The sequence below is a fragment of the Phacochoerus africanus genome, chromosome 2 (assembly GCF_016906955.1).
Source record: "Phacochoerus africanus isolate WHEZ1 chromosome 2, ROS_Pafr_v1, whole genome shotgun sequence".
Lineage (NCBI taxonomy): Eukaryota > Metazoa > Chordata > Mammalia > Artiodactyla > Suidae > Phacochoerus > Phacochoerus africanus.
The window spans coordinates 3,328,102-3,355,680 of NC_062545.1; the positions used below are offsets into that span (position 1 = coordinate 3,328,102).

Consider the following 27,579-nt stretch of genomic DNA (forward strand, 5'->3'; position numbering starts at 1 on the left):
CTACGAAATCACCTGTTTCTTTGCTCCTCATTCCGTCTTGCATCTCCGCTCTGAACACTTGGAATCAGTTTTCTTCTATCTTTTAGAACTTCCCTTAGTGACAGTCTTCTGGTGGAAAACTCAGTTTTTGTTTGTCTGAATAGATCTTTATTTCACTGCTTCCTTGAAAGATATTTTTTGCTGATTCAGGTTGATAAACACTATCTCTCCATGTATTAACTATAATATAGTTACACTTTTCTGGGTTTTTGATCTATCTCAGCCCTTCTTCCTTTTTTTTTTTTTTTTTTGCTTTTTAGGGCCGCACTTACAGCATATGGAAGATCCCAGGCTAGGGGTCAAACTGGATCTGTAGCCGCTGGCCTACACCACAGCCACAGCGACACTAGATCCAAGCCGTGTCTGCCACCTACACCACAGCCCACACCGGATCCTTAACCCGGTGAGCGAGGCCAGGGATTGAACCTGAATCCTCATGGATACTAGTCCGATTCTTAACCAGCTGAGCCACAATGGGAACTCCCTCTTCTGTATTCTTTCTGAAATTAGTTTCTTGGCTTTTGTTTCATCTGCCTTTTATAGATGGTGACTTTTATGCTCATGCCTTTTATTTATTTTTTAACTGTAAATCGTGTTATTCTTTGGGCCCTTTTAAATGAATATTCTCAAGACTGTTGAAGTTATTTTCCTCTTTTATTCCTAGAGTTTGGATATTATTAGCTTTTGCCCATCACCTAAGGCATGACCAATGTAGGACTATTTTAATTGAAAAATGTAGTTGAGATTTTTTTTTCAGACTAAAGAGTGGCATAGATTCAAGCCTCAAATCCACATGATGTACAGTTATTATTTTCTCTAGAATTTATTGCTGGAGGGAAAATAAAAACTGATGTATTTTCCTTCCAGCAATAAATTCAAGAGAATCTGATTTCCTTGTAATCCCCTTGTGGCTGCAAGTGTATTCATCCTTCCAAGATGAGATTGTAGCTCTTTGCTGGTCCTGGCCGCATGTGGGGGTCTCCCATTAGACTTCCCACAGAGGAGGTCTCAGGTTTTATCTCATATGTCTTACTTGCCGTGGAGCTTTCCTGAGGGAAGGTCAGCACAGTTGACCCTTGAACAGCACAGGGTTAGGGGACTGATCCTCCATGCCGTTGAAAATCCACATATAACTTCCCAATTGGCTCTCAGGTTCCAGATTTCCACATCTGCAGATTCAATTAACCATAAATGGGGTGGCTCCCCTGTGGTATTTATTGAAAAAAAAAATACCCACATCAGTGGACCCTCACAGCTCAAACCCACGTTGTTCAAGGGTCAACTGTATATCTAGGTCTTAGTTGATACTCTCAAGAAAAAAAAATCAGTTTGTGGCTCCATATCATTTCCTTTTAGATTTCCGTGGATGCCTTCCACTCTTCTCAGCCCAGCAATGCATTATTAAATATTTGTGAAATATGCTTTATCCATCTCTTAAATAATTTTAAAATTATTTTTTTCAGGAGTGTCAAATTATCTAATCTGCCATATTGCTGGCAACAGATGTTGACATGCTTCCAAAATGTAAGCTAATCATATTGAATAAGATACAACTTTTTTGCGCAGATGAGCAGATACATGTATATTTTCGTATATTTCTTCCTTTATACATGAAAGGTAGCATATTATAGATATTTATTAATGCTTTTAAAATTGTCTCTGGATTTTTAATCGTGGTTAGAAAGTGTTTCTTAATAACTCACTTCCAAAAACAAAATGTATATACTTTAGTGACAGAATTAGAATAAAGCAACCCCAATAGACTGAGATATCCATAAATAACCAAGGATGAAGACTGACAAATTGGGAGGAATTATAGCACTCTTATAAAAGTATCGACTTTTTTCATAAGTGAGAGTCAGAAATAATTTATTTTCTGAAATTGATGCATTGAAAAATATAATTTAAGTGATATTTAAATATATTAAAAGTTACACTAATAGAATTTAAAACTAGCGAAATTTAAATTCGTAGTATCAGAGAGGAAACTTTTAAAGAAAACCGGAAGTTTAGGGGATGATAGGAAACAACCTAAATGGTATTAAAGCAATAAAAATAGAACATAAAATATGATGATTGAACTCACTTTGAAGATACGTCAGAGAGAAAATTACAAGTAGAATAGGCCCAGCTATTAAAAGAAAAAAATCATAAATCAGTTTTAAAAACTCCACAGCTTTCTTTTATTTTATACAAGTGCATGCAAATAAAGTGACTGTGGAATAATTGAAAATAAAAAGGGAATTTCAGGTGGAGCAAATCTCTTCTGGAAAAATGCAGACAAGGGAGAGCAAGTGCCACAAGAGCAGTAACAAAATGGAATTTGGGGAATAAAAGCGTTAAATTGGAAGAGGTCACTTGATGTACGAAGGGTCTAGACTACAATGAAGGTAGAGCTGTTAGGCGGTTGTTACGGTAAATATTTGGTGCACTGGATTTATAAATCAAGACAATCATATATCAATAAAAAAAGGTGAACAGCAAAATGCAATAGTATTTTTTAATTACTGACAGATCAAAAATACAATTTAGAGGATATCAGTAATACTGTTAATTAGTTTTATCCAAAAAATATATATTTAACTCAGCATATTATTTTAGGACTTACCAACTTGGGATTCCCTTTCTCCTTTGGGTTAGAACTTACTTTGATACGCTTAACTCGTTTAATAATTTGGATCCCCACAACGGCTAGAAACAAGGACATTAAACCTTGGAAACTAAACATAGACAATATTCCAAGTAACTTTGGACAAAGAAAAAATCAAATATAGTTAACAGAATATTTAGAGAAAATATTTGTGCAAATGAATTAGAGTCTTGCTAAAGTTCTGGGAGAAGTTATTCACAGTGGAAAATTCACATCCTTAAATTATTCAACATTTTACGTACATTTTTGAAGCATTGATAAATAAGAAAACAAAGTAAGTTGATTCATCAACCCACGATGTTCGTATTGGGCACCACGAGACGGCAGTGGTCTAGGTTCTAGGAGACATTGTTCGCAACGAAGACCTCTGTCCCCGTGGGTTGACCAGTTAGAGTCACGGTCGTAGAGAAAGAAAATCTGTACACACAAGGAAATCTAGGGACTCTAAGATAAGTCACTTGCTAACCTAGTTAACAAAAATAGAAAATACAGTTGTGTATGTGTAATAATTTAAAAACAGTATATCAATAGAGTAAAAGTGACAGTTCATGAGAGAAACGAATAAACATGAACATCTAGATAAAATGGACAGTTTTTGAGGAAAGTGTAATTGCTCCATTTACTACAAATGATGGTAGAAAACTAACAGACTAGTTAATGGAAGAAAGTGAAAGCAGAGTTGAAATCATGCTTGTTTAAAAAACCAGTAGGACGTTTGTTTGACACTGTTCCCCAAGCACCAGCCTTGCTGAGGCAGTTGCTGAACCTGGGCAGAGAGATGAACCAGCATCCCCTCCGCACCTCTGTGCCCACACTCCTCTGGAGGCAGCCGTTTATCCAAGCGCTTCTAAACAAAGAGACCGGGAGAGTCCCTATGCCGTCTGCACTGTTTCAGAGCTGGGGAAGAGAAAGAAAGTTTCCCAGTAGGTAGTGTAGTCTTCCAAAGAATTTTGATTCTGGGATTGGATCGCGGGAGTTCTGATTCCCCGCTTTGGGACTTTGACGGCATTCTTACACTTTCTAGACCTGAACTGGGTCTCCATTGGTGTTGCTTCTCCAACGACCATTGTAGACACCTGCTATGTACCCAAAACTGCGCCAAACCGCTGAGCATACAAAGATAAATAGGAAATCACTCCTCTCTTTAAAGAATGGACAACCAGTTGGGGAAATGAAGAAATCCAAGAGTTCCCGCTGTGGCACAGTGGGTTGAGAATCTGGCTGCAGCAGCTCAGATTGCTGGGGAGGTGCCCTGGGATCCTGAATTTGGTGGGGCGGGGGTAGGGGGGGTGCTAGGGTTGGTGACGTTAAGAAGAGCATGCATGATGAGCGCTCTTTGAGCAGAGCTTAGAAGACCTCTTCCTTAGACGATGAGAAGGGAAAGTAAAGAAAGATGCAATTGGTGAGAAATCCCGAGTTGGGAAAGGGAGCAGTGTCTTTTTGTGACCTGACCAGTAGTGGTGTCTGATGCAGCATATGCAAGGTGCTCTTGAAATGTTTGTTGGACAAAACTGATTTTTCCATGATTCAGATTTTGCTTAATTCAACTTTTTAATACAGTTTTTCTCTGTCATACCTAGTCACATTCTCCATTTACTATGTAACGTCTTTTATAATGTCATTACTGTCGTTTTTTTTCCTGTGTTATCTATGAGAGTAGTTGGTAAAAGCCAAAAACTTGGGGAACTCTAATTATATGTTAAACTTTCTAATTCATAAAGTAAGTTCATAGATAACTTTTTACGTATTGTTTTTAGAAATAAATTTTGAGCCAGTAGTTTAGAGTAATTGCTTGGCTTTTTTCAGAGCACAATGAACTTTTGTAGGTTTATTTTTGAGAATTATTCAAAGTTAGTGACATGCTTCCAGTCCCACAGAACGTGGGGCTGGTTGCTCCTGCCCTGTGCAGGGATCTGATTCATTTACATCCGGTGCCACCTAGTGGCTCTAAGAAGAACTTCATGGTCTGCCTGAATGATTTTTTTTCCTTCTTAAAAGGCGTCTCCAAAATTTAACTGGTTGTGCTAAGGGAAGCCTTAGCACAAAAGTGAAGTTTCATGAATGAAGTGACCTTTGAACTGTGTATGGAAGGAAAGATAAGCACGAGTGTTTACCAAGTGAAGCGGACATCTCTTTCAGTGTCAATGAATCAGTGTCCCAAGTCATCAAAAAATCCTGTTTTTTCAAAAAATTGTCATAGTCTATTCTATAGATCATTTTCCACCAAACCTGTTTCTCAAAATTTGATTTTTTTAATATTTTGAATGATTTTTTTTTTTATGCCTTCATTGAGCCAACTTATTCATTATGACTATTGGTACCATTCTTCTCTAGTTGAAATGATCTGACTTCAGAAATATTTATGAAAATTTTCTGTTATCACAAAAATGCGGGACATTTCATAGTGAGTTTCTTTGACATCCTGGGGAAGCTAATTCGTCCCCTACCACCGCATGGCCCCTGGATGGATCTCCAGCAACTTGGCCAGTCCCCTTGCTGCTGTTAGGAGAAGGGCCTACCCATCAAGTCACTTGGAGCCGTCATGCGGGAGGGAAGACACGGGGCCGGGTGTGCCCTGAGCACAGCGAAGCTTTTCTCTGGAACGAGTACAGGTGGTTGAGGTTTGAGACTTTTGCTTGTTTTTAGTGGGAGTTTTCATCTTTAGCATTTAAAAAATGTTTATGCTGACAAAAGTTTTCATAGATTTATACAGCATTAGAGCAGAAATTAGTTTTAGAGACTCGGTTCAACCATGGATATTATACATTGTGAAGTATACATAAGTAGTCTTAACATAGTCTAAAATATTACATATGAATGTCTGATAAGAGTTTTCATCCATCCACCTGTGAAAATAGTGAGTATAACATTTTTTCATGTTATTAATCTGAAACCCCAGTCAAATTCTTATGTCAAAATTCATAATGATTGGCAGTGGGGGGGGTGCGGAGAGCGGGAGGAACACGCTCTTGAGTGTGAGGTAGGCTCACAGACGTATTGTACAGTATGGGGGGATGTAGCCAATATCTTTAAAAACTATAAATGAAAAAAAATCCTTTGTTATGTTAAAAATTTTGGAGTTCCTGCCGTGGCACAGTGGGTTAAGAGTCTGACTGCATTGGCTCCAGTCGCTGCAGAGGCAGGTTCCATCCCCAGCCCGGCACAGTGGGTTAAAGCATTGACGCAGTTGAAGTGTGGGTCACAGCTGTGGCTGGGATTTGATCCCTGGCCCGGGAACTTCCATATCCTGCAGATACAGCCGTAAAAAATAAATAAATAAATAAAGTGATACTAAGCATTTAAAAATAGATCTTTAAAAAATTCATAGTGATTGCTTTTGAAAACCAAAGTCCCTATTACCCCCACATTTGTTAATGCAGGCCCTTCATCAATGCAAAATGCAAAATGTGTCCTATAAATTTTGATATTTTGAAGCATGAAGAACCAGAGCAAGACTTGCCTTGCCAGGTCACCAAATTTTCTCTAAACGTACAGTAATTGAAACAGTGTGGTAGACAAATAAACCAAATGGTACAGAATTAGGAATTCAGAAACAGACCCCAGCGTACTGGAGCATCAGTGTGTGATGAAAAGATCCTTTCAGCCGGGGGGGGGGGGGGGGGGGGGGGGCGGAGAAGGAGACTGTTCAGCACCCAACTGTTTGATCATTTCTGTGGAGTAAATAAACGTAGATTTAAGAAACCTTTCTCCATTCCTGAGCACATATACAGTCGAGCCTCTAATTTAGAGGTTTATTGTAGACATTTTCTGTTTGCAATAATAGCTGCCTCTCAGCCCGTTCACATACAAAGATCATACAGAACAAGCTATTACAGAACACGCAGTTCAAACCAGGGACTGATCTTTAGGTAGAAATGGATGTTATAAAGGGAACTACTGCAGAGGAGAATAATATGGAGGGAAAAAAAAAAAAAAAAAAAAGCCGCCCTAAAAGAGTAGGAAACGCCTGTATCGAGGTGAGAGATCAGAGCCATGAAAACATCAAGATCAGACATCTGTCTCAGGTTGGGCCTCACTTCCCTCCCACCTGAGCTTCTGGCCCTCATGTGAGAACTTGTTCAGCATTGGTGAGCATTTGCCCTCAGCTCTCATCTGTAAACATTTCTATTTGATAAACATGAACAAAAACCGTAAGCTAATTAGTAAAACAAGTATGAAAAGTTCCCACTGTAAAAAGTTATTTAAATTTTGGTGGTCATTTATTTTTTATGTTTTCTACATTCAATCAGTAGTTGAAAAATGTCTAAATCATTTGTTTTCAGCAAGTCTAAATGATAGAATCTCTTTCCATATACCTCAGGTACAGTATTTGCTTGTCTGTTTCTTGAGCATCATACAGAAAACCTATATGAGGCAATAAATATTTTATAATATTAAATAAGTCATCTTTTAATAATATAGGACTATGTGAGCTATGTTATCATTATTCAATTATGAAATTAAGTATACCTTGAAGATACTGGATTTCCAGCTTTAGTGGACACATAGCAAAGTTATCCAAAAAAGGTATCTGCTGTATGTCTTCAAACAACAAAGAAATAACATCAACAACTATTTTTTTTTAAAAAAATTCAAAGCTTCTGTTGGGAGCTTGCTCCAGAGTTTGCTTTCTATTGCTGTCACCAGAAATTCTTCTTTAAGAGTTATCTAAAGGTCAAACTAAGTTCATTTCCTGCAGTTCTGACTTTGGTTGAGAAAAGAAACGTTACTCAGCATCCTTCTTGTGTTTAACTTTCTCGTGGTTTGAAAAAAGCAGTGTCAGTTCTGACTTTTCCTCAGGCTCAATATACCGTATACTGTGCGTTTTTTTCTCGCCGTCATCTCTCTTCCTGTTCTTGGATCATTCTGCTACTCTTCTCTCAATCTGGAGTCAAACTGAACTATTTTACGACGTAGATACTAAATCTAATGAGTCCTATTTACTTCATTTATGTCATATGTGTATGGGTGCGTAATAGAATTAGAGTAACTAAAAAGTAGTGGCTCTGCCTCTTTAAAAATCAATGAGGAACAATTGTCACTTGTCATATGTAGTTAAATTCTAAAAATCCTTTTAAAGTGTATAACTTTTATTTAAACATTTTATTATTATTATTTTTTGTCTTTTGTCTTTTTTTGTTGTTGTTGCTATTTCTTGGGCCAATCCCGAGGCATATGGAGGTTCCCAGGCTAGGGGTCGAATCGGAGCTGTAGCCACCGGCCTACGCCAGAGCCACAGCCACGCGGGATCCGAGCCGCGTCTGCAACCTACACCACAGCTCACGGCAACGCCGGATCCTTAACCCACTGAGCAAGGGCAGGGATCGAACCTGCAACCTCATGGTTCCTAGTCGGATTCGTTAACCACTGCGCCACGACGGGAACTCCCTATTTAAACATTTTAAACTTAAGCCTTTTTAAAAGAAGCCTGTGTAAAACATTTTTCATAGGCATTGTATTAAATGGCAAATACCGCTTAAGCGTAGTCCTAACTGATGTGGATATAATAGTAAGTAAAAACGTATAAGCTAATTTGCAGTCTTTTGATAGCGACGACTTACTTAAAGCAGATGGGGTGGGCCGGAGCTCTCCCCTCCTCCTCCCTGCGCCCAGGGCTGGGCGCAGTTGGAGCTTACGGGGCTCACTCTTTTGTGACGGTGATGTTTTACTTGAAGAAAGGGTTCTTTGACATTACCCGGCTGGAAAACCGCAGTATCTAGCAAGTGGATGTTACACATCCAGGTCATGCTCATCACCCGGAACCAGCCTCGCGCTGGTGAAGCGTTGACAGGGTTCTCTCAAGACGGGTGCCTGACACTTACTGCATTTCAGTTCCAGCAACTCCAATTTAAGAGAAAAGTGAAGGGTTGAGAGAATTTACCAAAACTTAGTATTTTTCAGATTGAGTATCTCCTCATAATACACTCACGTCAAAATATTGCTCCCCCTGCCCGGATGATTTGTTTTGATTAGCAATTCTTGTTTAGCAGGAATTTATTTCAAAATATGCTTAGATTTAGTCAAAATAACTGATCGGATTGTTTAAATATTTACTTTTCAAATGTTACCCTCCCATCTACTCTTTTGAGAGGGAGCCGCACGCCCAGGTTTGTTCCATTTTGTGTGTGTAGGTACCAGGAAGAGCAGAGATTTTATCGATAGTATGCTGAATCTAATTTTATGAGCAGGCCAATTTAAGGAATGGAGTGGTTGAGTATTTTAAAAAGAAATAATATTCTGAGAAAGAAAGGGTTTTTTTGTTTGTTTGTTTTGTCTTGTCGCCTTTTCTAGGGCCGCTCCCAAGGCATATGGAGGTTCCCAGGCTAGGGGTCGAATTGGAGCTGTAGCTGCCGGCCTACGCCAGAGCCACAGCAACGTAGGATCCGAGCCGCATCTGCAACCTACACCACGGCTCACGGCAACACCGGATCCTTAACCCACTGAGCAAGGCCAGGGATCGAACCCAAAACCTCACGGTTCCCAGTCGGATTCGTTAACCACTGAGCCACGATGGGAACTCCAGAGAAAGAAAGATTTTTAATAAAAATGAAAAACATAAATCACTTGGACTCATAGTGACAGGTGTGCACGCCCTGTCTGCAGGGAGCTGGGCGCCATGTGCGTCGGTTTCTTGTGTGACAGTTTCTTAAGCCAAAGGACAACTTGCATTTTTTCATTTTATTATTTTCTGTGAATGCAAATTGGAGGCTCTCATCAGAGTTTCCCGTGTCTAGCCGTTCCTATAAGCGCTGTGTCTCGCCTCTCTGTTGTGCGCTCAGGAACATGGGAGAGGGTCCCACCTTGGACCTCGGTGTGGCCACTGCTTTCCTCCTCTCATGTCTCTTCTTTCCTCAGCACACAGATTTCTCGTGCTTGTTAGGTGATATCTAGGAGGACTTTTGTCCTGTGCTGAAGTACAGGGAGGCCTATGAACCATGTTCTTCTTCCTAGAGCCTTTGTGTATTTACCCCGCCTGGAATCAAGGAGGGAAAACCCAGGCTCATTCCTGCCGGGCCCATCGCCCAGGGCACCACCACCTCTGCCTACGTGGCCAAGTCTAGGAAAACACTGCTGGTGGAAGACATCCTTGGGGTAAGTGGCTTTTTACCCTTCGTGACATTCGGAACCTGAAGTATTTAATTAAGAATGATGACTTTTTTTTTTTTTTTAGTCTTATGGAGGTTCCCAGGCTAGGGGTCAAATCAGAGCAGTATGCCGGCCTACACCACAGCCACCGCAACGAAGTATCCTTAACCCACTGAGCCGTGTCTGCGACCTACACTGCAGCTCATGGCAACACCGGAGCCTTAATCGCTGAGTGAGGCCAGAGATAAACCCGTGTCCTCATGGGTACTAGTCAGATTCTTCACTGCTGGGCCACAACAGGAACTCCAACATATACTCTTGATGTTATGATTTAAGCCATTTTATAACAGCATTAAAGCAAGCTACAGATCATTAATGCATTTGTGTGTCAACTAATTCTTTGTACTCCAAAAGTAGTATGTTACACACCCCTAAGAGCTGGATGTGAGTCAACATTCACCGGAATAGTTAAGCATACAAATGTATTTTGTATTCACATAAACTAAATGATCACTGTTTTAGGTTTCGTAGCCAAGCAGGATATGTATGGATGAGTTAGCTATTACTGCGTGACAGACTAGCCCAGATTTAGTGGTGTCATACAGCGACCACTCACTGCCTGTCAGGCCGTTCTGCTCATCTGGGCTGCCTCCCACGGGGCCTGCTCATGCATCTGAGATCAGCTGGCCATCACCTAGGAGCTGGCTGGTCTCAGGTGGCCTTCCTTCGTTCTCTGTGTGTCTCACTGCCCCTTCCAGCAAGCCTCCCCTGATGGTGGCAGGGGCCAGAGGGAAGAAGAGGACGCATGTGAGTTTTCAAGCCTCCCCTTGCATCAGACTCACTCCCCTCAGGTTAGCCAGTCTCAGGATCTGACCGAGGCCATGGGTGCAGAGAAATGAAATGGAGCCTGCAAGGCGGTCTTCCAGAGCATGTGTGACAGCATAGTGACGACGTGTCGTTTCGTGAGCTCAGACTTTAAAAGTGACAAGCCTACGAATAAGTCTGTAGGTCTCATGAATTTGCTCTGAGATGTGCTATGTTGGAGTCACCAAATCTGGGTTTTAATTTTGGTTTTGCTGTCAATTATCTATATGACCTTGAACAAATCAGGTTACTAGTTACTGTATCAAATACAGAAAAGAAAAATTACTTAAAAATGAAAGTTTCACAGTATAATTTGTATAGATAACAATATTGTATGTTACGTTTTTCTAATAGTGTTTAAAATTTTCTTAAATTTTTATCAAAGTGTAATTCATTTACAGTGCTGTGCCAATCTTTGCAGCAGAGGAAAATGACCCAGTCTCTCTCTCTCTCTCTCTCTCACACACACACACATAATATATACATAATGTTTTTTATATTCTTTTCCATTGTGGTCTGTCACAGGAGGCTGGATATAGTTCCCTTTGCTATTTAATAGGACCTTGTTGTCTGTCCATTCTAAGTGAAATAGTTGGCATCTACTAGCCGCAAACTCCCTGTCCATCCACCTCCCTCCCCACGTCCCCCTTGGCAACCACAAGCCTATTTTCCATATCTGTGAGTCTGTTTCCATTTTGTAGAAGGTTCATTTGTGCCATAGTTTAGATCCCACGTGTAAGTGATATCATATGACATTTGTCTTTTTCTGTCTGACTTATTTACTTAGTATGAAAATCTCTAGTTGCATCCATGTTGCTGCAAATGGCATTATTCCATTCTTTTTTGTGGCTGAGTAGTGTTCCATTGTGTGTATGTGTGTGTGTGTGGGTGTATGTGTATACACATTGTACAATTCCACATACATTGTGTGTGTGAATATATACCACATATGTGTATACACACCACATCTTCTCAAGCCATCCCTTGATTAACATTTAGGTTGTTTCCATGTTTTAGCTATGGTGAATAGTGCCGCAGTGGTCAGTAGCGGTGCATCTATCTTTTTCAATTATAGTTCTTTTTTTTGTCTTTTTAGGGCCGCACTGGTGGCACGTGGAAGTTCCCAGGCTATTGCCTGAATCAGAGCTGTAGCCACTGGCCTATGCCACAGCCACAGCCACACCAGATCTGAGCCACCTCTGTGACCTACACCACAGCTCACGGCAACGCTGGATCCATAACCCACTGAGCGAGGCCAGGGATCGAACCTGCATCCTCATGGATGCTAGTCAGATTCATTTCCGCTGAGCCACGCTTGGAACTCCCAGTCAATTACAGTTCTTTCTGGCTATACTCCCAGGAGTAGGATTGCTCATGGATCATATGTTAATTATGTTTTAGTTCGAGGAACCTACGTACAGTTTTCCATAGTGGTTGCACAGACTTCACTCACACCGGCAGTGTGGGAGGGCTCTCTTTTCTCCACACGCTCTCCAGCGCTTGTATGCTACTCAGTTACAGACTTTCTAATGCTGGCCATTCTCCCATTCCGTGGTTGGCTTTTCTTTCTTTTCTTTTCTTTTCTTTTCTTTCTTTTCTTTTTTCTTTTCTTTCTTCCTTCCTTCCTTCCTTCCTTCCTTTCCTTTCCTTTCCTTTCTTTCTTTCTTAGTTTCCTTTTCTGTGCAAAAGCTTATAAGTTTGATTAGGTCCCATTTGTTTATTTTTGTTTTGGTCTCTATTGCCTAGCGAGATGGATCTAATGAAACATTTGTATGGCTGATGTCAGAGAATGTTTTGCCTATGTTTTCTTCCAGGAATTTTATAGCGTCGTGTACTATGTTTAAGTCTTTAAGCCATTTTAAGTTTATTTTTGTGCATGAAGTGAGGGTATTTTTTAATTTCATTGATTCACATGCAGCTGTCCAACTTTCCTAGCATCACTTACTAAAGGGACAGTCTTTTTCCCACTCTATATTCTTGCCTCCTTTGTCAAAGATTAATTGAATGTAGCTGTCTGGGTTTATTTCTGGTCTCTGTTCTATTGATCCATGTCTGTTTTTATACCAATACCACACTCCTTTGGTTAATATAGGTTTGTAATATTACCTGAAGTCTGGAAGATTTAATGCCTCCTATTTGTTTTTGGGTTTTTGTTGTTGTTGTTGTTTTCCCCTCCGCTTTGCTTTGGCAATTCTGGATCTTTTATGGTTCCATATAAATTTTTGGATTGTTTTTTCTAGTTTTGTGGGACATGTCATGGGTAATTTGATAGGGATTTCATTAAAACTGTAAATTTGAGCCATTTGAACAATAATAATTCTTCTAATCTAGGAGCATAGGATATCTTTCCATTTCTTTGAATTCTCTTTCATTTCTTTTATTCATGTCCTATAGTTTTTAGTACATAAATCTTTCACCACCTTGGTCAGGTTTATTCCTAGATTTTTTTTTTGAGGGGGTACTATTTTAAAAGGTTTTATTTTTTTAATTCCTTTTCTGCTGTTTCATCGTTGGTAATGCAACCAATTTCTGAATGTTAATCTTTTATCCTGTTACTTTGCTGAATTCAGGTAGTTTTTGTGTGGGGCCCTTAGGGTTTTCCATTTATAGCATCATGCCGTCATCATCATCATTTTGCCAACAATATTGTATTATAATCATCAAACTTTCTCAGAGACTAGATCTTAATCATCCTCACCACAAAAAGAAGAGATAAATATGTAGCTTGATAGAGGTACTAACTAATGCTACAGGTGCAATCCTATTGCAATATATAAATGTATCAAATCAACATGTGGTGTATCTTAAGCTTCCATAGTATTATATGTCAAGTATATTTCATTTTAAGAAGTAAATGGTGTTTTGGTTTTGTTTTTGCCTTTTTTTTTTTTTTTTTGGTCTTTTGTCTTTTTTGGGTTGCACCCACAGCACATGGAGGTTCCCAGGCTAGGGGTCAAATCAGAGCTACAGTTGCTGGCCTACACCACAGCCACAGCAACGTGGGATCCAAGCCCTGTCTGCTACCTACACCACAGCTCATGGCAACACGAGATCCTTAACCCACTGAGTGAGGCCAGGGATCGAACCCGTGTCCTCATGGATGCTAGTCCAGTTTGTTACCACTGAGCCATGAGGGGAACTCCAAGAAGTAAATGTTAAAAGTAGATACTATGTAAGTTGTCATTTGAAAATGTTGTATTGTATGTGTATGCAAGCTTTTAAGAGATTTTTAAATTACAGGTATAGATTTGTACTATTCTTGGTTCATGAAAAGCTTCCTATAGATAGCAGAAATGTAATAAATAGAATCAGTGTTTTGGTATTAATTCATTTGATCCCTGTATTCCTTTGAGTGATTTTACTAAGCTAGAAAATGAAGTTGAAGAGCTAATTTCATTTCTTATGATGGGTAATTGCTAATTATTGGATCATTTGGATACCTGATATGGGCCTTTGAGGTTTAGTTACAATGACTATCATTAACATGCTTTTATGTTATTCTAACCTTAAAAATAGAAGAGAAAAAATGTTTATATATAATTTCCTTCCTGTGGTATTTACATCTGGAGTAACTTTCACTTGTGGCATTATAACTGTAAAGCCCTTAGAGAGTTCTGGCTCATGAAAGGTAAGGAATAAATAAATGTTCACTATCATAATTACTTTATTATTGCATGAAGTTAATGTGTATTCATGCATTAATTAAATTCTACCATACAATGATAAAGAAATATTAAAGCAGTATTTGGGTATAAGTTTTATGTTGCTCAAGATAAGCATTTTCTTTTTTTCTTTCTCTTTTTCTTTCTCTTTTTCTTTTTTTTAAATGACTGCACCTGCAGCATATGGAAGTTCCCAGGCTGGGGATCAAATTGGTGGTGCAGCTGCTGGCCTACACCACGGCCACAACAATACCAGATCCTCAACCCACTGAGCGAGGCCAGGGATCGAACCCACATCCCTCCTGGAGACTATGTCAGGTTCTTGACCCACTAAGCCACAAGAGGGATTCTGTGTTTTCTTAAACTAGGCTTATAGTGGCCATTGTCCTTTGTCTTTCCTTTGAAAAGGAGTGCTTATTATTGATTACAAGTATTAGGTAATTTCTGATAGAATTATACCATCGTGATTCCATTTCTTTCACTGAATTGTATCTTTTTCCCTTTTTTTTTTTTAGGATGAACGATTTCCACGAGGTACCGGACTGGAATCAGGGACTCGTATCCAGTCTGTTCTTTGTTTGCCAATTGTCACTGCGATCGGTGATTTGATCGGTATCCTTGAGCTGTACAGGCACTGGGGCAAAGAAGCCTTCTGCCTGAGTCATCAGGAGGTGAGGCCTGCACAGGATTTTTGGTTGTACCTGGTTCGTTGAGGACACTCATTGCTTGTTCAGTTAATGAATGAATGAATATTTAATGAGTGAGTATTTAAAGCCATACCTTTCTTGATAATATTTTGATACTAATGATTTTTAAAAACGTTTTTTCTAAGGCAGGTGTTTAGAGAGGAAACTAACTATAGTCATTTATTTAGTAAGGATCTATTTTGACAACAAAAATAAAAATAAAATAAAATACCACATAGTAGGTTGGCGTTGGGGAGTTTTCACCTTCTGGTTGACTTTCTGTCCCGTTAAAACATGTCCTTATCCTAGAGATTGTCCTGACTGAGACGTCCAGCATCAAAAAACCCGTTGGGGAAGCAATAGCTTAGCTCACTGTTCCCTGAAACAGAGTATGGCTCATTAATACTAAAACCGAATAGCACCTGATCTGTCTGGACATGGAGTGCTCGCCCAGGTGCCTCGATGGCCTGCAGGCTGTCCACTTTCCCAGGTGGCCCATCTTCTCCTCCTCCCTGTAGCCACAAAGCCCTGAGCAAGCCTGGCCGGCTCCCAGACAGAGCCCGAGCCTCTGCTCTCCCTCTGCCTGGATGCCGTTAGTCTCCATCCCCAACCCTGCCACCTCCTGCAGGACTGTGCTCTTACGTCACCCTCCCTGTCCCTGTGTGGGCCCCTGTCCCTGTGAGGGCCCCCTGTCCCTGTGTGGGCCCCTGTCCCTGTCTAGCCCCTGTCACCAGCCAACAGAGAGTGTTCTCCACGCATTTGCCTTCTTGCTTTTTTCTCCGCCCACACTACACTCTAGGCTGTACTGCTGCTGGGGCTGTATCTCCCCCATCTGGAATAGTGCCTGGTACCTAGTAGCCCAGTAAATATCTGTTAGATGAATGAAAAATAAAAGAAACAGAATAGCTAGGCATTTGAGAATGTGTCAGCAAAGGTATGGAAGTATTTCCTCATTTTAAAGTTGTCCTTAGAGTCCTTTATCACAGTATTTTTTTTAACTGAAAAATAATTCTTTTAGGTTAAAAATCATTGGACGATAGCTCTCTTGATCAATTTATTTTCATTTTTTTTCTCCCAAATTAAGAGGAACAAGAGAGCCTTAAGCTTAATTATAAAGGAGTGGGAAGTGTGAAAGAGAGATCGTGTACATATTTGACAGTCTGTGTTTGGAAAAATAGTCGGCAATGCCGTGACCTCACAAAATTCTGCGTATATGTTTATGTTAGAGTTTTTGGCCAGAATGTCTGTGTGCGACTGATGAAAACTCACTTCATCCCTTCTTTTCAGGTCGCAACGGCAAATCTTGCCTGGGCTTCAGTAGCAATACATCAGGTGCAGGTGTGTGTCTGGGGTGTTTGCACAGGGGCTTCCTGAGAGCAAAGGGTGTTTGGAGTGCAGCTCTGAGGACAGATGGAGGTTAACAAGTGACCCAGTGCTTTAGTCTGAATCCTAGGCATTTTGTTATTTCTAAACTGTTTGATCTATGCACTTACGTTTACTTACTCCTCGCCTTAAGTATCTTCCAATTATACATTTATATATAATATCAAAGCATTTATGTAGTAAATGGTATGTGTCCTATTGTAGTTTTTGTTTTCCACTGAAAGCCCAGGAACAATCTCCTACTGGCAGTAATATTGCAAATTTAATGACTCTATTTCCTAGATTAAAACATCCACCGAACTAAGTGGCAGGTGAAAACATTTGTCCTAAGCTGAAGGTGCCCGGTTCTCTTGAAAATGTGACCTGATTTAAAAGACCACGAAGTGCATAGAGTTTTAAACTCGGAAACATGGTGGCAGTAGACTTCTGCTCTGGATGAGCCACTTCCCTTTTTTTTTCACCTCGTTAAGTCCATTTCGGCCACCTGGGGGTGAGGAGGAGCTGTGTGACAGGGAGAAGGGGTCTGTATATTTTAGGATAACCGCTGTGAGCAGCAAGGACTTCTCGGACCTGGCGGTCCTGAACGTGGGTGGACTGTGTGCCCAAGTACAGTTTTTAAAGGATCAGAGTAGTGATTGGATTATGCCTTTGAAAGGAAATAAGGTGACTAGTATTCCTGAATCTCTCTTCTTAAACGAGCAGAGACCCCTTAAGATTAATAGCTTGTTGTTTTCTACGGCAGGTATGCAGAGGTCTTGCCAAACAGACTGAGCTGAATGACTTTCTACTCGACGTATCGAAGTAAGTGTCCGTTTCCGGGGACGCGGCAGCTGCTGCTGCTCAGCGCTTGGGACGCAGGGCGGGCCTGACAGTGACAGACTGCGTCCGCTGCCGGCAGCAGTCAGTCTTGATGGGGCAAGTAGTGTGGTGAGAGGGGCGGTCCCGTTTTGGACCCTGGCGCTCCGTTCTCATCGCGCTCACTTTGCAAGTGAAGGGGCGCACGTGTGTGTGTGTGTGTGATGACCTTAACTCGGCCTGTGTTTTCTAAAGAGACTCCCTGGAACGGGGCAGCGACTAGACCGAGAAATGCCCTGAGTGTTCCTGTTTCTGTGGGAGAAAACTGACAGCACTAGAAGAAGAGGAAATGTTCCTGTTTAGTATTTTCCAAAAAGTCCTCTCCGGCATTCTCTGCAAATGTCAATAAATTAAAACATATTATTAATATTTTAATTTTCCCATGTATGGTAGCTCAGATACCATTTTTGAGAAAATGTTCCATTTCCATGAGGTTTGACCTAGAAAAATTCCCTTGGGCTGGCAGTGGAAGCAATTAGGGATATTTATGAAATTGCAGGTTCATATTGGCTTTGCCTGCTGCAGGGCAGATCTTGGATCTGTCTGACCCATCTACTTAGTTGTTGAAATCTAAAAAATGCCCCGGGATTGGGAGCTTCGGGGTCCATCCTCTGACAGGTCACCTGCCAGAGTGACTGCCTGTCCCTCCCTGGCCTCCAGCGGCAGCCCTGAGTAACCTGCCCTCGCGCTTGCACCCCCGGGCAGCACCTCTCACCCTCTCAGTCACGAAGGATCCTGAAGCTGCTGCTCCTGTTCTGACATGTCGGATTAGAGGGGTGTGGGGTTGCCTGAGTGCTCTCTTGATCCCCCAGGCCAACTGTCTTCTTCGAGATGGAGTTAAACTGTGTCTCTGGGACACGCGACGTGACAACTTCGGAACACGAGGGAGGGAAGCTGTGCACCTTCTCTTGCTGATGTATTTGAGTCCTTTGCAAGAATCCCAAAGTCCACATGACACCTTAAGTCTGTTCCCCAAGGGGAAGCCCATTTACGACACCCTAGCCCTTGTAGTATATTCCTCTGGGGACAGTGTGAATAGGCATGTCACTGCCTTCAAGCCAGTGTCCCTTCTAAGAAAGGCATTATTCATTACTGTAAGTTATCTTAATCCTGAATCATTGCTAAATTTTCACAAATCAAAACTGAAAGCAGTACCTTGCCAATAGAGTCTATATTAAGAGCATTTCTTTATATATTCCTTGTCATACGTGCCTGTTGATTCTTGTGTTTCTCAAGTCTACATTTTAATGTATGTATCTATGCCTCCACAATAGTTACAAGAAGTTCATAATGATGAATATATATTTTACTCTGTAAAGTTGTTAGAATATATATTTAATTCTGTAAGGTTGTTAGATCCTTAGATACTCTGATATTTCTTCTCAAATGAATTTCATTGCTTTCTTAACACAGTTAAAATACATTTTAGCTTTTGGGTTTTTAGTAATTACATTTTTATATTAGTGAGGTTTATCAAATTTAAAAATTTTAATTTTAGATCAGAGTTATTGAGTTAGCAAATGTGATGAAACCAATTTTATTTCTTCATAGGTTTAGTTAAATGCTACAGACTTTCTCTCTACCTTGAATACTTACTGATAAAATTTATTAATGCATTCTCTGGAATTAGAGTTCTTATACTAAAGTCAATGGTAAAGTTCCATTTGTCTCTTTAAAATAGTATTATTGGGGAGTTCCCAGTATGGCTCAGCAGTAACAAACCCAACTAGTGTCCATGAGGATGCGGGTTTGATCCCTGGCCTCATTCAGGATCTGGTGTGGCTGTGAGCTATGGTGTAGGTCGCAGACACAGCTCTGATCTTGCATTGCTGTGGCTGTGGTGTAGGCTGGAAGCTGAGCTCTAATTCAGCCTCTAGCCTGGGGACTCCATATGCCACATGTGCAGCCCTAAAAAGCAAAAAAAAAAAAAAAAGTTGTTTCCACAAAAAGACAAAAATCAAACAACCTATATACCTGTAAGTTTTTAATTTAAATGTAGATAAATGTGGGAAATGTATTCAAAGTTTGATACTTTGTGTGTTCTAATAATAATGTTACTTAAAGGTTTTATGTTCCTTTTTTTCAGAACGTATTTTGATAACATAGTTGCAATAGATTCCCTACTTGAACACATAATGGTAGGTTGCCTTCTGTTTTGAAAATGATTTTATTTAACCGGTAGATTCATGTCCTAATATATTGTGGAACATTTTAATGTAAGAGACATACAAGCTGTTTTAAATATGATGAAAGGATGGTGCTTAGTGATCTGGGGGCGTTTCCTTGACTTATTTGTCACTTCTGTTAATTTTTGTGGGGTTTCGATTGAATGGCGTTTTGAAAAAATACCTCAGAGTTTTTCATTATTTAGTGGAGAGCTGATTTGGTAAAAGTCTCTTTTTATGATTTTTTTCCAGAAAACCTTTTGCTTGTAGGCTACATTAGGAATTTCCAATGGATTCTCCCAAATTTTGGGTTTCGTGCTATTTAGTACTAGTCCTTAATTATTTTCCTCTTCCAGAAGACTCACAGGCACTTGGAAGTAGAGGTCCCCCCACATTTAGTGTTGCTGTTTCAGTGCTTTGGAGGGACTCCGCCGAAGAGGTGGCCACCTTGTCCAGGAGTGGGAGTGGCACCCCTGGGTGGCCAGGCTGGCTTGCTTGGTGCCATTCATGCCTCGCTATATATTTTGATAAATGTTCTTTCTCCTTCGCATTTTCCCGGCCTTTCTCAAGATAAAGTAATTCTGTGCAGTAAGAGCTTTTTTCATGTCCAGGTTTCATGACATGCCCTGCTCTGTTTCTCTTTGACATCATGGCAGGTACGGAGTGTGGTAGGCTCAGTGTCTTGTAGAAACAGAAAGTTTACTGAGGGGGTTATTTCTTTCAGCATATTCTTTATGTAATTAGTTATGTAGGTGATTTTACAGTTGACCCTTAAACTACACGGGCTTGACCAGGTCCACTTATACGTGGATTTTTTTTCAGTAGTTAATGCTATGCTACGACGCGATCCACGGTTGTTGAATTTGCAGATGTGGAACCGTGGATACAGAGAAACAGTGTATGTGGAAGGCCGATGTAAGTTATTTGTGGATTTTTCATCATGCAGAGGCTTGGTTCCTCAACCCCCCACATTGCTCAAGGTGCAACTATTTGGACAAAAAAAGGAGAATGATTGATTGCATAGTAAAAATAATAATAATAATCTCTTTGGTTAGGACAAAATTAAAGGAATTTATAAAGTAATGAAAAGCATTAAGGACATAAAAATATATTGTTGTAATATGAACTGAAATAGAACTTGTACAAAGAGTACAGGAAACATTTATTGACCAGATCTTGTATTATTAATATTATTTTTAAAAAACAGTTTTCAGCAGTTTTCAAGACCATTCATCAACTTACAGACATGTGGATTCTTTGCATGTTTTGGCTAGTGTGAATAGTGCTTCTTTGAACATTTGGGTACAATTTTTTGTGTTTTGTTCTAATACCTGTTTTCAGCTGTTTGAGGTGAGAGTGAGAAATTGCTAGGTCATATGGTTACTCTGTGGTGAAATTTTTGAGGAACTGCAAAACTGTTTTCCACGGTGCTTGACCATTTTACATCCCTAACAGCACGCGCACGGGTTCTAATCCCTCCGCGCTCTCACCGACACTGGTTATTATCTCACTTTCTCATCATCGCCGTCGTGGTAAATGTGGACTTCCATCTCAATGCAGTTTTGATTAGCATTTCCCTGTGACTAATGATGTGAACATCCTTTCATGTGAGGAGAGATTCAGATTCATTGGCTGCTTTGCAATTGAGTCTTTAGTGTTGAGTTCTAGGAGTTCTTCGTGTAGTTTAAGTACCACTCCCTTATCTAATGAATGATTGGCAGATATTTTCTCCCATCTGTGTATTTTCACTTTCTTGATGGTGTCTTTGGAAGCACAGAAGGTTTTAATTTTGATGAAGTCTAATTTATCTTTTTTATCTCTCGTTGCTCATGCTTTTTGTGTCATATCTAAGACTCCATTGCCAAATCAGGTATCATACTCCAATATTTTCTTCTGAGAGTTTTATAACTTTAGCTTTTACATTTTGGCTTTTAAGGTTATGTTAATTTTTGTTTATGGTGAAAGGGTCCAATGTCATTCTTTTACGTGTGGCTATCCAGTTTCACCAGCAAAATCTGTTGAAAAGCACTATTATTTCCTCTTTAAATAGTCCTGTCAGAGTCAATTGAGCAGAGACACATGCGTTTCTTTTTAGACTCTCACGTCTCTTCAGACAATACCATTCTGTCTTGGTTCCTGTTTCTTTATGGAAAGTTTTGAAATCAGGAAGTGTGAGTCCTCCACATTTATTCTTCACGTTCAAAATTTCTTGGCTGCTTTGGAGCCCTCGCAATTCCATATAAACTTTAGAAACCAGTTTGTCAATTTCTGCAAATAATTCAGGCAGGATTCTGATAAGGGGTTTTGTTGGCTCTGTAGATCAGTTTGGGGACTATTGCCACCTTAATAATATTACTCTTCCTGTACATCAGCGTGGAGGGTTTTCCATTTATTTAGACATTTCTAATTTTTTCAACACTATTTCATAATTTTCAGAGTATAAGTATTGCTCTTATTTTGGTAAAGCTATTCCTAGGTATTTTATTTTATTTTTTTTATTTTATGTATTTATTTATTTTTGCTTTTTAGGGCCACACCAGTGGCATATGGAAGTTTCCAGGCTAGGGGTCGAATCAGAGCTACAGCTGCTGGCATATACCACAGCCACAGCAATGCCAAATCCAAGCCGTGTCTGTGACCTGCACTGCAGCTCACAGCATCGCCGGATCCTTAACTGACTTAGCAAGGCCACGGATCGAACCCGCATCCTCATGGATCCTAGTTGGGTTTGTTAATCACTGAGCCATGAAGGGAACTCCCTATTTTTTAATGGTATTGTAGATGGAATTTTGTTCTTAATTTTATTTTCAGATTTTCCATTGAAAATGTATAGAAATAAAAATTTTTTTTTGTATTTTGATCTTGTATCCTACAGCCTTGATGAACTCATTCTTTCCAGTAGTTTCTCAGTGGTTTCTTTAGGGTTTTCTCTATGTGAGATCATGCCATCTACAATCAGTGAGAGTTTTAGTTCCTTCTCTCCAGTCTGGAAGCCCTTTTTGTCTTCCTTGTGGGTTGTCCTGACTAGATCCTCCAGCGCCGTGTTGACCTAGGGGATGTGATCGTGGGCATCCTTGTCTTGCTGCTGCTCTTAGAGAGCGTCCAGTCTCCAGCCTTTCACCGTTAAGGGTGTGGATCATCTGTGGACTTTTCATGGTGGTCTTCATTAGGTTGAGGAAGCTCCCCTATGTTTCTAGTTTTTCGGGTGTTGTACATAATAATCAGGTGTTGGATTTTGTAGACATCCGTTTGCTCTGTATTTATTAAGATGATCATGTGTTTCTTGTTTTTTATTCTGTTCACCTAGCATGTATTATATAAGGTGATTTTTGAAGATTAAACTAGCCTTGCATTCCTGTGATATATCCCTCTTCATGGCGTGTGATTTATATTGGAATTACCTTAAATTTAATAAAATCTTAAGTAGAGTTGATATTATTAACATATGGTCAGTCTTCTCATACAAATTTATTGTCTTATTTTCAAATTAAAAAATAATCTTTCAGTTGAACGGATTGACTTTGGTCTCTCATACTTGGTGAGTTGTTGTTCCAGTTTATAGTCTTGGATTTTCAAGAAAGAAAATAATTTATAATGCCTGTGATGAGAGCAGTGGTTCAACTTTTCAAGTGTTTACACTATTTATTTATTTTTAAAAAGTGTATTTGGTAGAGGAGTTTCTGTCATGGCTCAGTGGTTAATGAACCTGACTATCATCCTTGAGGACACGGGTTCGATCCCTGGCCTTGCTCAGTGGGTTAAGGATCTGGCGTAGCCATGAGCTGTGGTGTAGGTCACAGATGTGGCTCAGATCCCACGTCGCTGTGGCTCTTGCATGAGCTGGTGGCTACAGCTCTGATTCAACCCCTAGCCAGGGAACCTCCATATGCAACCAGTGTGGCGCTAAGAGACAAAAGAAAAAAATTATTTGGTAGAGCCTAAGAATATTGTTGAATGGAACTAGCGGGAGTGGATATAGCTTCCTTAATGGGAACTTCTCACATTTCATTGCTGTGTATATTTGTTGACGGTCCCCCAATAGATACTCTTTATCAACGTAAAGGCTTTTCCTTCTATTCCTAATTAGCTTTGAGTTTGTATCAGATTGGGTGTGGAGTGTTATCAAAATTTTGTAAGCCATTATTGAAATTATGTAACTTTTTCCTTTAATTAATTAGAATAGGAAATCATATTAATTTATTACTGAATGATAAATGAGTCTTTCATTCCTGAGATAACTGACCCCTATTTAGTTGTAATCTTTACCCCTGAAGTGGTTGTTAGCATTTCTTTCTGACATAAGTAAGATTGCTCAATGGTTTTCTTTTTTTCTACCTTTGGGTAAAATTGGTGCTGGGGTTATGCCATCCTTATAAAATGGCTTGAGAAACGTTCCATTCTTTTGTATGGACTAAAATGGCCTAACTTAATAAAGGAATCATTCATTCTTTCAAGTTTGGTATAAATCAGCTGCAAAACCATTGGAGTCTTTTTGGGAAATAGGTTGTGTTTTCAGTTTCTTCCATGGTATTGATCTCTTCAGATTTCTATTCATTCATTTTTCTATGATGTTTCTTGGGTATTCCCAGGCTGGATGGCAGCTGGATTTCTAAAATGATGAGCAAGTCCCTTCACAGTCTCTGTCCTCATGGAGCGTACAGCGCAGTAGGGAAGACAACACTAATCAAATACCGTCATAAATGTACATTTCAGGCATATTAAGGGCCCTGAAGGGGCAGAACACGGTGCTGGGAGACCTTATGATAAGAAGCTCATGACCTAGTCGAAGCCATGCAAGGGTTTCCTGAGGAGGTGACCCCAGGCCTGAAGGGTGCATGGGAGAGTTAAGGAGGCAAAGAGGAGGGATGGGTGCTTCAGAGGAGGAAGGACCAGAATGCTTCTGTGCAGAGGTGCCCTGGGCAGGGCCAAGTCGTTCAGACCTTGGAGGGAGTTTTGACTCTTAAAGTAGAGGGTGTAAGATCAGATTTGTGTTTTGAAAAGATAACCCTGAATTAGAGGAGACAAAGAAGAGACTGAGGTTGGATTTTTTTCTCAAAGTGTTTTTGAAAATATAGATGATTTTGTGAAGATACTGAATAATTCACATTTGAAATCATTTCAGCCTGATGCCTTTTATGGGAATAAAAATTATGGGAATAATTTTTTTTAACAGTGAAAATTTCAGTTGTGTTTATGGTTCTGATCCCATTCACATTTTCCAGCTCCTTCTAAATTTATTTCCTTTTTCTAGAAAAGCATTTCATCCATGTTTTTACAACTATTCACATAAGTATGTGCCAAAGTGTTAAGCAACTAACCTGACCACTAAGGATGTAAATTTCTCTGTATATAATTTAATAATGCAGGGTCATTATTATTGTTTAATAATTCAAGATCTCGTGAGTTTGCAAAATGGTTGGCTCATTCTTCCGGGTTTGCCAACAGCACAGCTCCATCTCTCTCTTCCTCCCGTCGGGTTTTCCTCCTTCCTCAAATATTTATTGGTAGTTCTTAGATTATGGAGATCTCATACGTTCTCATCTATGAGTTGGTGAGCTTGTTTGTAAAGGTCTAAATGGTAACGTTTTATGCTTCCTGGGCCATACTCGGTTGCAGCTACTCAGCTCTGCTCTTATAGCAACTATAAACAGTACCTAAAGCGTGGCTCTGTCCCGGTGAAACGGGAAACGGGACGTACAAACGCAGGCAGTGGGGTAGATTTAAATGGCTCTTGGATGTTAGCTGACCTCTCTCTACCCGAGGCCTTGTGCTGGGCATTTGGAATCCTGAGGGGGAAGGGAGCAGTTTCTCCTGCCAGAGAACTCACAGCCTGGTGGAGGAGACAAGTAAACTGCAGGTTCTGACACTCATGACACCCCACTGGCTTGTCCCCGGCCTGTAAGGCACAGCGAGGGGTTGTCGAGTGAATGCCGGGTTCATGATAGCGGTAAAGATAGAGGTGTGGTCTGACGGTGGAAAGGGTACCTCACCCACTCTGATTTCTTTTTCTTAAATCTGTAAGGTATTTTTACATGAGATTGTGTATTTTCCTCTGGCCACAAGGTGTCCTGTGTCCCTTTTGCATAGACTTTGTGATGGCTCTTTTTACTCTGAGAATTAATTCTCTTTCTCTGAACGATGTTTTCATGTCTATCGTCTGGAGGGTGGAAGTTGCCGGCATTCTAACTATATGCAGATACAGCATTTGCAACTTTAGTCCCAACCCACTGGGGACAGTGAGATGTATTAGGCATTAAATAGACACTTGTTGAAGGATGTTGATGAACAAATGAGTGACGACGTGAATGCACAGTTTTCCATTCAGGAATGGAAAAATGTATCTGCTGTAAGAGCATAGGGCGTGGAAACAGCTGGCGTGCGTTCAAACACCAGCTCCACCGTTTACCCGCCGCTCAATGGTGGGTGAGTTCAGTTCACCCTCTGTGCCTCGATTTTCCTAATGTGTAAAATGGAGACAGAGTTCCCCTGAATTAATATTGTTATTGTGAGGATTAAATGGACGAATGCACATAAGTGTATAAAAAGCATTTGGCACATAGTAAGCGCTTACTAATTATTACGCATTGTTAGCGCAGCAAATAAAATGCAGCTAATGAGAATACGAATATGGTGTGTCTCATTAGAGGTTCTATTTCTCATTTTTTTATGTCTTGTTACATACAGGTTGTATTTCTAATTTTTGAAACTGGTACATTGCAAACACCAGCCAGTCAGAGTGGGTGCTGGCCTTGGAGCCAACAGAGGCCAGGCCTGAGGCATCAGGGAGGCTTTGAGAGGTTCTGGAAGAGGAGCCAGGGCGACAGACAGGCTCTCGCGAGTGAGGCCAGGGCCTGCTTTCCAGCCCTCCTGCAAGTGTAGCATTCCAGCTTCTGGCACCACAGCCTGGACGCAGGGCGGCTGCTCGTGTTAGCATGTTGACAGTGACCTATAGTATCATTTTTTTGTACTTATATACCCATTTCTATTTGATTATAATGCTAGTCTCCCACCCAGTTGCCACGTAGCAAGCTGAAGTTCATATTTATTTCCAAAGAAATAGACTCTTGACCCTCTCATCGGCTCACCCGGTTTTCTCGCTTGTCTGCAGATATATGCCAAAAACCTGGTGAACGCCGATCGCTGTGCGCTTTTCCAGGTGGACCATAAGAACAAGGAGCTATACTCAGACCTTTTCGACATTGGGGAGGAAAAGGAAGGAAAGCCTATCTTCAAGAAGACCAAAGAAATAAGGTACAGCCGGAAGTGGCATGTCCTTGCTGTGACCGCAGCCGTGCAGGTGTTCTGTTACCCACTTCTCTGTGCCTGTTCACAGGTGTGCTGACAGCACTTGTCATACTGTGATATCATTCCCACCAGGACCCGCCTCCTGAAGGTAGTACTTCTGGGAATGACATTGCAGTGCCAGCGAAACCGCGCCTAGGAAGCTTTAGCGTCACTCCTGGAAATGCCGTCTTCCGGAGGCGGTCCTTTTGGAAATCATGTTGGAAAAACTTACTAGTGCTCCCAGGTAGGTAAAGGTGCACCCTACCTGGAGTCTGCAGGGTTTCCTCTGTCTAGGAGCAGGTGTACTTTAAACACTTCTGCCCCCACGCTTCCCGACCTGTAGGGTTGTCTCAGCGTCCAGGCCGCAGTGGAAATGGACCTGCTGTGATTGATAACCTCAGCACATTACTCTGTAGTTGAGCGGCTGATTTAATCCATCCTAGAGCACATTCTTGCAGCATCTTGAAACGGAAGCCTTCTTTGCTCTCTGAGTGGCAGCTGTTGTCACTTAAGTGAACAGACTGGCGTTTGTTTGGCTGGTAGAGGAGTCATTCAGTCATAGCACACAGCCTGAACACCGCGAGGAGTCCTGGCACAGAACTGCTAAAAATCAAGCCGAACATTCAGAAGTTGAATTTTTTCAGATATTTGAGTTTCTTTTGCGCTGTCTTGATCAACTGCTTTCCCACATGTTGGTATTTATAACATTCTGGTAAAATACTGTTCCTTTTGAGTAAGAGTTGCGATCCCCTGGGCCGCTGTCGTGGAGGGGACCTTGCAGGAGTGAAGGCAACGTGGGATGTGACCCTCCCTGGGCCTCACAGCTGCTCTCCCTTGGGTGGTCCCCTCCAGGGCCCACACTCTCGTAACTCTGACTCGTAGACACTATTTAGGATTTTTAAAAA

The 27,579-nt window shown here is 40.7% G+C and overlaps 1 protein-coding gene across 1 annotated transcript in view; it reads left to right on the top strand.

The window, feature by feature from the left end:
- The window catches only part of PDE10A (phosphodiesterase 10A), a 273,805-nt gene that overhangs the window by 181,832 nt on the left and 64,394 nt on the right, over window positions 1-27,579 (top strand). The window contains exons 6-11 of the mRNA XM_047769767.1: window positions 9,641-9,781; window positions 14,817-14,972; window positions 16,275-16,325; window positions 17,113-17,171; window positions 19,312-19,363; window positions 26,499-26,641. Of these exons, the coding sequence (XP_047625723.1) occupies window positions 9,641-9,781; window positions 14,817-14,972; window positions 16,275-16,325; window positions 17,113-17,171; window positions 19,312-19,363; window positions 26,499-26,641 (602 nt within the window). The remainder of the gene's footprint in view (window positions 1-9,640; window positions 9,782-14,816; window positions 14,973-16,274; window positions 16,326-17,112; window positions 17,172-19,311; window positions 19,364-26,498; window positions 26,642-27,579) is intronic.